Source organism: Somniosus microcephalus, chromosome 3 (genome assembly GCF_052327205.1).
Source record: "Somniosus microcephalus isolate GS21.2 chromosome 3, FLI_Smic_1.0, whole genome shotgun sequence".
NCBI lineage: Eukaryota > Metazoa > Chordata > Chondrichthyes > Squaliformes > Somniosidae > Somniosus > Somniosus microcephalus.
The window spans coordinates 105,442,309-105,454,338 of record NC_140989.1 but is presented as its reverse complement, the minus strand read 5'-3'; the positions used below and the strand labels follow the sequence as shown (position 1 = coordinate 105,454,338).

Sequence of the window (12,030 nt, the reverse complement as noted above, 5' to 3'; positions counted from 1 at the left end):
TGTCCACAGGACCCACGTCCTGGTCCCCATGACATTGTAAATGGTTCCCTCCCCTCATGCACTGTCCTCCTCCCTTTTAAGAACCGCAATGATCCCACCCCCAATCTTGTGTTGAGATATTGACCCTATAATACTTTTTTCTTTAAAAAAAAAACTGATAAGCAGACTACCCAACACATTGGATGAAAGCTCTTTAGTTAATTCTTCTGTTTTAATATTACTTGCCCTGATGCTTCTTAAAAGGGAACTGACGGATTGGATTGAAGCTGGTCAAATTCCTTGTTGGAAATAATGGGCTCTCATTTCATCAAGCAATTTGCCATGTTCCTGCTGTACCTAGAAGACCTCACTGAAACAAGGATGGCTTCAAAGGTTGTAGTAAACCAGTTGAATTTTTATTAGATTATGATCCTGTGGTACACGAAGGATGATCCTGTGATAGAGAAACTAATGTTATCTACTTGGGGTCTTTTTCATTCTGGGCCATCTTCCATGTATGAAACAGCTCATTTGTTCCTTTGAATCTTTTCATACATGTGTACATAGGGTATTGTTTTTAAAATACACATTTAGTGACTTCCAGTTCATTTGCTCTGTGCAAAAAGAACTGAGGATCAGCCCAGAACATTTTCCATGCAGCAGTTGGCTAATGCTGTTCACAGTGACTGATTAATAAGTGTAGTGAGTGTATAGATTTTAATAAGCATTCAAACACTGTTCTGAGTATTTGTTAACTACTTTTAATTTAAAAAAATTAACTTAGGATCGCCTGCAGCAAGTCCACAGAGCAGTGACAACAGTGATACTCATCATAGTGGAGGCAGCGACATTGAAATGGATGAGCAAATGATGAACAGGGCAAAGCGTGCACAACAGCGACTGTCCGATACAGAGGTAAGAAATTAAGATGCAAGTAAATTCAGTGGGGAAGGCAAAGTTGGTGGTGAGGCTTGGTTGATCATGCTGGTATTGTTATGCTCTGCTTGGTGACTTAGTGAATAAATGATCATGTAGTATTTAGGCTCTAGGCTCAACTATATACATTGGTTTAAGTAGATGGCAAGATGAAATGACAAGCCTTGACCTGTGATTAGTCAAAAATCTAAAGTATTGCTGTTTTAAATTGTCTTAAATTCAATTGAGTAATTTAAATCTTTTTATGAATAGAGTTAATGCATTCAGTAATGAATTAAGGTTTTTTTTCTAGGAGTCTATGCAAGGAAGTTCTGATGAGACTGCGAATAGTGGTGAAGATGCCAGTAGTGGGCCTGGCAGTAGCAGTGGGCACAGTGATGGTTCTAGCAATGAAGTAAATTCAAGTCATGCCAGCCAGTCAGCTGGAAGTCCAGGAAGTGAAGTCCACTCAGAGGACATGGCAGATAGTGAAGCTCTCAAAGAAGAGGAAGATGATGAAGAGGAGGAGGGAGAACATAGCCCCCAGAATGAGAGCAGAAATCCTGAATTACGAACTCTGAGCGCGGAGTCACAGTCAGGAATTTGTATGTCCGAATCGCCAGGTGGAGTAGAACGTGATAGACCTAATAGCGGATCAGGCAAGGAAATTCCATATAGCACTGATGCAGTTCCATCAGGGGAGAATCGAATCCGACTGCTGGATACTTGCTCACATCCTGAAGACTCTGAACATGACATGTCAGGGGAAATAAATACTGCACACATATCGCAAGGTTCTCAGGACTCGTGTATCACACGAACAGGAGATTTTTTAGGGGAAGCAATTGGGAATGAAATATTTAATTGCAGACGTTTCATTGGTCAGCAGCATCAACATCATCATCATCATCATGATGGGTAAGTTTTCTCTGCAATTTTTGTTTCAGTCTTGAAATGGTTGATGCTAACTTTAAGTTGGATGATTCAGGTTTTGATTTAAAACTGACAAAACATTGAATCTATAATATACTAGGCATGTTTCTAAAAGCCACCAGTGAACTGTAATTGTTATTGTGTTCTGGGGGTTTACAAATCTGAATTGGGTAGGTGACCAATTCTTGGCTTGAGGCTTTGAACTATTTAATTCATGCAATATTAGCAATCTGGTTATACCTAATTTACCATAATATTAGTAATTTGCACAAACTCTCTAATTGTCTTGAATTTTAAATGCATCTATAATTAAACATATCCTTTAGATCTATGTCACTTGTGCAGGCACTACTGTGCCCATCAACATACACTACCTGACAACCTAAATGCTTAGCATACTTCACCTGTATATATGAGCAATTTGGCATTTGTGAAAACTATGCTCATGCACTCGGGTGTTGTGACTGTCAGAAGTTTCTATTTGAGTGAAGAAATTGGAGCTGTCCATGCTATGTAATGCAGCAGTAAATATAGCTGTTTGATCTATGAATTAAGTTTTATATATTTGTTTATAGTCTGGATACCATGCAGGTGAAGGGCACAATCCAACAGAGAAATTCTCTAGGACTCCTTACTTTTTAAGATAAATTCCTTAGGCCAGATGTGTGCCCTGTTGCTTCCTGAGAATAAGCTCTACGCTTTTATAGTATAAATTTTACTGTGTGCCTGATTTCAAATTCTGATATTTCATGCAAGCAAGACGTTTTCCTTGTACAAGGTACAGAGATAGCTTAATGTAGAGGCAGATGGAACTTTAGAGATTTTTTTTCGTAGTATTGCCTTTACTTAGCATTTAGGCTGTAACACTGCAAATTCTAACGAAATTAAATCTGGCAGTAATTTAGAATACCCAATCAGATGTTGGTTACAATAATAAAAATATACTGCCTCGACATGCAAAAATAAGGTATTGTGTGTATGATAGTGAATTTAATATCCTATGATTGGTGTCGATGAAGCATGTAAAATGGAGGTGAAGTCTAACTTTGGAAAACAATTGTATTTTGATAAATACAAATTGGTACAAAATCAAAGCTACCAACCACAAAAGAGTAAATGCGTGTAAGATCCAGATCTGACAACCTCAAATGGATGGCAAGAGGCAAGTAAAGTAGAATATAGTCCAAAGCACACTATGCTTGGTCTGGCTGCATGGTTGTTTGGCAGTTCCATCTATTTCATGAGGGAGAAAGTGCAAGTGAGTTTCAAGAGTATGGTAAGTGAGATATATGGGGCTGGATTTTAAGGAGGAGGGCGGATTGGGGACGCGGGGGGCTCCAAGGTAGCCGGGAAACCCGGGAGGCAGGGTTTCCCACAAGCCTTGCCAACTTTAATGGCAGGGCCTGATTTGCATGAGAGGCCTCGGTTTCCTGCCTGCAGCCAGCCAGATTGAGAGGCTGGCTGGCCTGCAGTGCTAGGCCGCACAGAGGAGGGAGGGATTGGGCCAGGCCGTTAAAAGGATTGTGGATGGGGCGGCCAGGGATGGGCCATGCCGTGCCTGGCCTGTTAAAGGATTGTGGGGGCGGGCCGGTGGAAGGATCGGGGGGGGGGGGGGGGTCAGGCTGTGCCGTTAAAAGGATCGGGGTGGGCGAGTTGTGGGGGGGTGATCGGAGGCCTCGTGAAGGGGGTCTCCGATCATGGGGGGTGGCTTAGGTGGGGACCCTGGATCCAGGAGGTAGGTAAAAAGGCACTTACCGGGTTTTATGACTTGTGTGAAACAAGCTACTTGGGCATGTCTGCGGAGTCTCTGCTTCAGTAAGGAGGCTGTTGCTGAGACTGATGTACAGCTGATTTGGTGTGTTAGTATTGACTGAGAACTTTAAAGTAAAAGCAGTACTTCAGCCCCTATATTAACATTCTTAAGTTCTCTGTTCTCTGCGTACCATCATGTTGGGTCAAATCCTCCTGCCTTCACTACCATTCTTTGCCTCCCAACACCAAACTTCATTTGTCTTTTCTAGCAAAAATCTAAATGACATATACCAAAAAAGATTTATTTGCCTACTGCTGTTGCGTATCCCAGCTTTACAGGGATGATCTGAATAGCCTCCTAATTTCTATGATTCCTAACTTACCTAACTAAGCCCATTACCTGAACACTGTTCAGTTACAGGAGTCTCTTCCGATATCAACTCTTGAGTTTCTGTCTTTTGCAATGAGAGACAAGAAGGACATTTTCTTTCTCGGAACATCGGGCACTCAGTTGTCCAAATGTTCAAGGAGACTCCAGTTTTGATTTACATCCTACCTTTTCGGATACTTTTTTCAAAGTTTTGTGTATATTGAAAAGATTTTCACAAGATAATGAAAGATGGGTGATAGATGTTGCTGTGCTGTCCAAGATATGGCTCAAGGTCATAAAACAAGCTTTTTTTTTAATGCTACTTTTATGATGCCCAAAATTATTGCAGGTTTTTTGGCCCATTTTGGATCTCCAGAGTTTGAAAAGCTGTAGTTGGTCCTGCTGCCAATCGTTATTTTACTCAGGAAGTCAGTAACAGCTATTGATCTCTCATATCCATATTATTTTGATTTTCCAAGTGATCAGGAGACGTTTCCATTCAAGTTATCAGACCTGCAGTTTCACAATCTTTGAGCAGTCATATCCAATTTTCCATCAATTTTTTTTTGGGGTGTGCGGCCCATTCATAGTTTAGCACATACGCGAAACTGAACATTGGAAAAGCCGTTCCCGGGCTGCACAGGATCGGCAGAGATCTGCGCAGCTTAGAGGGAACATTGGTCATAACTCAACAACAGGCTTGTTAGCTATAACTGGCACCTGTCAACCGTCTCTCACCAAAAAATGCATTGTCTCAGGTTTCACAATTTAAAAAAAAAAAAAAAAAAAATAGTCACCGCTGGAACCTTGATATGCTGTTCTCAATGTTCTTGGTAACGCCCTCTATTAGTTGTGCTTTCTCATTCCCCTTCTAGGATTATTACGACTATCCCCAGCCAAGGATTTGAGGAAGCATTTTTCCAGCAATGCTGCTCTGAAATAAGCTACTAGCCAGTGTGTAAGAGTGGCCCTGATTTCTTTTTAACCTAGTTTTCCGCATTATGGGGAAGATGTTTTCCCCACCCCCCTGGCTGCCCCTTGGCTACAAAAACACTGCGCCACCCCAGAAGTTGCCTCTTATAACGGCAGCATTCCTAATTTGCTGGAGTTTTTGCTACCAATAAATAGAAAGAAAAACTTACATAGAAACATAGAAGATAGGAGCAGGAGTAGGCCATTCGGCACCTCGAGCCTGCTCTGCCATTCAATGAGATCATGGCTGATATCCAAATTCAGTACCCTGTCCCTGCCTTCTCTCCATATCCCTTGATCCCTTTAGCCTTAAGAAATATATCCAACTCCTTCTTGAATATATTTAATGAACTGACCTCCACCGCCCTCTGGCAGAGAATTCCACAGGTTCACCACTCTCTGGGTGAAGAAATTCCTCCTCATTTCTGTCCTAAATGGCTTACCCCTTATCCTTAGACTATGACCCCTGGTTCTGGACTCCCCGGCCATTGGAAACATCCTTCCTGCATCTAGTCTGTCCAGGCCTGAAAGAATTTTATAGGTTTTGATGAGATCCCCTCTCAATCTTCTAAACTCCAGTGAGTATAAGCCCAATCGACACAATCTCTCCTCATATGTCATTCCTGCCATCCCAGGTATCAGCCTGGTGAATCTTCGCTGCAAGAACGTCGTTCCATAGATAAGGCGACCAAAACTGCACACAATACTCAAGGTGCGGTCTTACCAAGGCCCTGTACAACTGCAGCAAGACATCCTTGTTCCTGTACTCGAACCCTCTTGCTACGAAGGCCAACATACCATTTGCCTTTTTAACCGCCTGCTGCACCTGCATGCTTACCTTCAGCGACTGGTGCACAAGAACACCCAGGTCTCTCTGCACTTCCCCTTCTCCCAATCTATTGCCATTCAAATAATAACCTGCCTTCCTGTTTTTGCCACCAAAGTGGATAACCTCACATTTATCCACATTATAGTGCATTTGCCATGTTTCTGCCCAATCACCCAACCTGTCCAAATCGTACTGGAGTTTCACGACATCCTCCTCACAGCATACCCTCCCACCCAGCTTTGTATCGTCTGCAAATTTGGAGATATTACATCCAATTCCCTCGTCCAGATCATTAATGTATATTGTGAATAGCTGGGGTCCTAGGACCGATCCTTGCGGTACCCCACTAGTCACTGCCTGCCACTCGGAGAACGACCCGTTTATTCCAACTCTCTGCTTTCTATACGCCAACCAGTTCTCTATCCAAGTCAATACCTTGCCCCCAATCCCATGTGCCTTAATTTTGCACGCTAATCTCTTATGCGGGACCTTATCGAAAGCCTTGTGAAAGTCCAAATACACCACATCCACTGGTTCTCCCTTATCTATTTTACCAGTTGCATCCTCAAAAAAAATTCCAGTAGATTAGTCAAGCACGATTTACCTTTTGTAAATCCATGTTGACTTTGTCCGATCCTGTCGCTGCTTTCCAAGTGCTCTGCTATTACATCTTTTATAATGGACTCTAGCATTTTCCCTACTACTGATGTCAGGCTTACCGGTCTATAATTCCCTGCTTTTTCTCTACCACCTTTTTTGAATAGTGGGGTAACATTAGCTACCCTCCAATCCATGGGTACTGTTCCAGAGTCTATCGAGTTCTGGAAGATGACCAGCAATGCATCTACTATTTCTAGGGCCACTTCCTTAAGTACCCTAGGATGCAGATTATCAGGCCCTGGGGATTTATCGGCCTTCAGTCCCATCAATTTTCCTAACACCATTTCCCTACAAATACAGGAAACTTTGTGTTATCCGGAGGCTAAGTGTCCGGCAAGCTTGAGCCACGGCAAAAATCAGGAGCTGTTTTGTTAGTTTTTTTTTTTCTTCTCGTGGCTTTTTTTTCTCAACAGTCAGGCTCTGGAAAGTCTCTCTGAAGCTGTTGCTAAGCTACAGAGACGCTTCCAAGGTACGGGCCGACTGTTTAGAAGCTGTTGCTAAGCAACAGTGTTTGTTGTCAGATACGGAGATGAAAAGCTCCGTATGCTTCAACATTAACGCTGGTGTGTCCGGCAGTTTTGAGGGAACGGCAACAGCTCGGTCCCGTCGGTGCCGGATAGCGCACAGTTTCCTGTACTGATTTCTTTCAGTTCCACCCTTTTATCAGACCCTATGTTCCCCGGCATCTCTGGGAGGTTATTTGTGTCCTCCTTTGTGAAGACAGAACCAAAATGTGTATTTAGTTGGTCTGCCATATCTTTGTTCCCAATTATAAATTCCCCTGATTCTGACTGCAAGGGACCTACGCTTGACTTCACCAATCTTTTTCTCTTCACGTATCTATAAAAGCTTTTACAGTCAGTTTTTATGTTCCCTGCAAGCTTCCACTCATATTCTATTTTCCCCTTCTTAATTAATCCCTTTGTCCTCCTTTGAATCCTAAACTGCTCCCAATCCTCAGGATTATTGCTTTTTCTGGCCAATTTCTTTGTCCTCTCCTTGGATCTTATGCTATCCCTAATTTCCCTTGTTAGCCACGGTTGGGTCACCTTTTTTGTTTTATTTTTATGCCAAGCTGGGATGAACAAATTCTGTAGTTCATCCATTCGGTCTTTGAATGTTTGCCATTGCCTATCCACCGTCAACCCTTTGAGTGACATTCTCCAATCAATCCTACCCAACTCGCTCCTCAGACCATCGTAGTTTCCTTTATTTAAATTTAGGACCCTAGTCTCTGAGGCAACTACTTCATTCTCCATCTTAATGAAGAATTCGATCATATTATGATCGCTCCGACCCAAGGGGCCTCGTACAACAAGATTGCTAATTAATCCTTTCCCGTTACATAATACCCAGTCTAAGATGGCCTGATCTCTGGTTGGTTCCTCGACATGTTGGTCCAGGGAACCATCCTGTAAACACTCCAGGAATTCCTCCACAGTATTGTTACTAATTTGGTTAGCCCAATCTATATGTAGATTAAAGTCACCCATGATGACTGCTGTGCCCTTATTGCACGCTTCTTTAATTTCCCTTTTAATGCCATCCCCAACCTCCGCCTTACTGTTTGGAGGTCTATATACCACTCCCACTAACGTTTTCTGCCTCTTAGTATTTCTCAATTCTACCCATACAGATTCCACATCATCAGAGCTAATATCCTTCCTTACAATTGTGTTAATCCCTTCTTTAACCAGTAATGTTACCCCACCTGCCTTTCCTTTTTGCCTATCTTTCCTGAATATCGAATACCCCTGGATGTTGAGTTCCCAGCCTTGGCCATCCTTGAGCCACGTTTCCGTAATCCCAACCAAATCATATTCGTTTACCTCTGTTTGCGCAGCCAATTCATCCACCTTATTACGAATGCTCCTCGCATTAAGACACAAAGCCTTCAGGCTTGTTTTTTTAACGCTCTTAGACCGATTAGAATTATTATTTACTGTGGCCACGTTTGATTTAAACCGTTGATTTCTCTGACTGCCACTTTTGTTTTTCTCCTTCCTATCTCTTGCTTTTATCCTTGTTTCCCTTTCCTCTGTCTCCCTGCTCAGGTTCCCAACCCCCTGCCATTTTAGTTTAAACCCTCCCCCAGAGCACTAGCAAACACTCCCCCCTAGGACATCTGTTCCAGCCCTGCCCAGGTGCAAACCGTCCGGTTTGAACTGGTCCCACCTCCCCCAGAACCGGTACCAATGTCCCAGGAACTTGAATCCCTCCCCCTTGCACCATTCCTCTAGCCACGTAGTCATCTGAAATATCCTTCTATTTCTACTCTGACTAGCACGTGGCACTGGTAGCAATCCTGAGATTACTACCTTTTTGAGGTCCTATTTTTTAATTTACTCCCTATCTCCCTATATTCCGCTTTTAGGACCTCATCCTGCTTTTTACCTATATCGTTGGTGCCTATATGCACCACGACAACTGCCTGTTCACCCTCCCCTTCCAAGATGTTCTGCAGCCGCTCTGAGACATTCTTGACACTTGCACCAGGTAATTAGTTTAAAAAAGAGAGAAATACTCACCAACCAATCACTTACCTGCTTCCTGGTGATGTCACACTTTGATTACTTTTTACCTCTCTCCCCCGCTGCTGAATTGGTATGCCTCGTTCGCTGCTGCTTTTAAACTGCCGCCGCGCTCCTCAATCCACTCCCAGGTCTGCTCCAGCCGCTCTGTTCGGGCCTCATTCGCTGCCGCCGCGCTCCTCAATCCACTCCCAGGTCCGCTCTGGTTGGGCCTTGTTCGCTGCCGCTGCTTTTAAACTGCCGCCGCGCTCCTCAATCCACTCCCAGGTCCGCTCCAGCTGCTCTGGTCGGGCCTCGTTTGCTGCCGCCGCTTTTAAACTCCAGCCGCGTTCCTCAAATCCACTCCCAGGTCCGCTCCAGCCTCTCTGGTCGGGCCTCGTTCGCTGCCGCTGCTTTTAAACTGCCGCCGTGCTCCTCAATCCACTCCCAGGTCCGCTCCAGCTGCTCTGGTCGGGCCTCGTTCGCTGCCGCCGCTTTTAAGCTGCCGCCGCTTTTAAACTGCCGCCGCGCTCCTTAATCCACTCCCAGGTCCGCTCTGGTCGGGCCTCGTTCGCTGCCGCTTTTAAACTGCCGCTGCGCTCCTTAATCCACTCCCAGGTCCGCTCTGGTCCGGCCTCATTCGCTGCCGCTTTTAAACTGCCGCCGCGCTCCTCAATCCACTCCCAGGTCCGCTCCAGCCGCTCTGGTCGGGCCTCGTTCGCTGCCGCTGCTTTTAAACTGCCGCCGCGCTCCTTAATCCACTCCCAGGTCCGCTCTGGTCGGGCCTCGTTCGCTGCCGCCGCGCTCCTCAATCCACTCCCAGGTCCGCTCCAGCCGCTCTTGCATTTATATAGTGCCTTTCATGGCCTTGGGATGTTCCAAAGCACTTTACAGCCAATGTAGTACTTTTGAAGTGCAGTCACTATTGTCATGTATGAAACGCTTCCAGGTCCAACAATCAACAATGTGATATTGATGGTTGAGGGATACTGGGACAACTCCACTGCTCTCTTTCCAAATCGTGCCATGGGATCTTTTACCTCCACCTGAGAAGGCAGACTGTTCAACATCTCATCTGAAAGATGGCAAATCCGACAGTGCAGCACTCCCTCAGTACTACACTGGAGTGTTGGCCTAGATTTTGTGCTCCAGTCTCTGCAGTAGGACTTGAACACACAACCAACGTTCCCTGTAGGCCATGCACCTCTCTGCCGGCCCCGTGCAGCCTGGGACCGGCTTTATTAATGTAAAGTGTGAATGTGTAAGAGGGAGCATTGCCCACAACCTTCTGACTCAGGCAAGTGTGCTACCACTGAGCTATGGCTGATACAAGTAGGGTCAAAATCAAAAAAGGTGATCCCCAAACCTAGCAGCAGAATTCTTGCAGTTTCTTAAAGCTTGGAATAAATGATAGCATCTGTTTCTGCAATCCTTGAATGTCCAGTTCTTCTTTAGATTAAGGTGGTGATTCTTTACAGCCTCCCCAATCTTTTAAAAAAATATATATTTTGTTGGTTGTCAAAGCAGAGCATTATTAGTCTGGATTTTCCAAATTATACTTGTGCTTAATTGTAATTACAAGAAATTTTGTAATGCCAGCATTAACAAAAATCAGAGCGTCTCCTTGACCTTTGAAAGTGATTTGTCAGGATGATGCTTTCACTTTTGGTGTTTAACTGGAAGGACTATTTAGGAAAGTTTAATGGAAGGGGTGGGGGAGTCATGATGGTCTTTGCAGAAACGGAAAGAATGTTTGGAACTTGTTTTTGGGTGAGAGGGGCCAATTTCTTTAAGTTTGATTTCTAGAACAGCGAGTGCTTTTATTGACCATTCAGTGCTATTTCATGCATTTGAAATGACGTTTGCATTGTACGTGAATATTCATTGACCTGTTCCATGGAAGTTATCTTCTGTACAGATAGGGTAAAAAGGGTTATTTGTAAAATCCTATAATTATGAAATATTTGTTTTACAGACACTTGGGTGATGATATGATGAGTGCAGATGATGTCAGCTGTAGTAGTTCTCAGGTCAGTGCAAAGTCTGAAAAGAACATGGCAGACTTTGATGGGGAGGAATCTGGTTGCGAGGAAGAACTGGTACAGATCAATTCTCATGCAGAACTTGCATCTCACCTTCAACAGCATCTACCAAATCTTGCCTCTATCTACCATGAACACCTTAGTCAAGGTAAGAAAAATGTGCATTAATTTTCAGGGTAAATGAAAAATAGAAAAGCTATTGCTTGTTTTCTACCACTGTTGCTTGAGAGTTCTGAATGCATTGGATAGTAATCCAAATTAGCTTTGATAATTTTTTTTAATGTAATTTAAGTTTGACTTTACTTTTAGAAGCCAGTGCAAATATGCTTATCAGGAGGTTTGTGTGGTGGGAGTTTACTGTATGTGACAATGCAGTAAGGCTTACTTTAGCCTTTGAAGCTCTATACCTAATGTATCCTAGATTAATAATGGCTCTATTTTTTACTGATAACAGAGGATAATAATGACTGTCAATTGAGCCCAATTTTTACTTCCAGGATTTCAGCATGCCTACTTCTTTGAGCAAATCTTATATCATCCCATCACATGCTCTAACTCTTCAGCGGTGATTGTTATATAGCAATCTCGCGAAAGTTGGTTTTCAGTATGGGCATGAGAATTTAACTGGCTTGTAAGGAGGCCAAGATGGCAGTTTTATATTTTAAGCCTCACATTCAAACAGCTAGAGTTCCTGATAATTCCAGGACATAAGCTTCAGTTGAGTTTTAAGCAGTCTAGAATGGGGATGTCCAAACCCTGGCCATGGGCTGAATTTAGGTTGCTTACCAATTTTAAATGGCCTGCAAAGTGGTACCTAATTAGACAAAAATGGCTCTGAAAATCCACAGGCAGAAACGACTTATCTGCCTGTGGGGTTATGAGAATAAAACAATCAAACAAATAGTATCATCTGACTTTCACAGCGGGAGTGCAGCGGAATGGAACCTGCAGTACCATAGATTCCTGAGGCAGGTCCTGACTGGAAAGAGAAATTAGCACTATTGGGAGTGGGTGCTGCGCATCAGTCCACTGCACTCCCGCTGAGAAAATTGGGGAAAACTGCTTGTT

The 12,030-nt window shown here is 43.7% G+C and overlaps 1 protein-coding gene across 5 annotated transcripts in view; it reads left to right on the top strand.

Annotated features, from left to right (window-relative positions):
- The window catches only part of usp34 (ubiquitin specific peptidase 34), a 277,821-nt gene that overhangs the window by 79,448 nt on the left and 186,343 nt on the right, over positions 1–12,030 (top strand). For all 5 annotated transcript variants that reach the window (XM_085981444.1, XM_085981442.1, XM_085981443.1 and 2 more), the window contains exons 13-15: positions 764–894; positions 1,208–1,812; positions 10,896–11,110. In XM_085981444.1, coding sequence (XP_085837570.1) covers positions 764–894; positions 1,208–1,812; positions 10,896–11,110 — 951 coding nt within the window. The remainder of the gene's footprint in view (positions 1–763; positions 895–1,207; positions 1,813–10,895; positions 11,111–12,030) is intronic.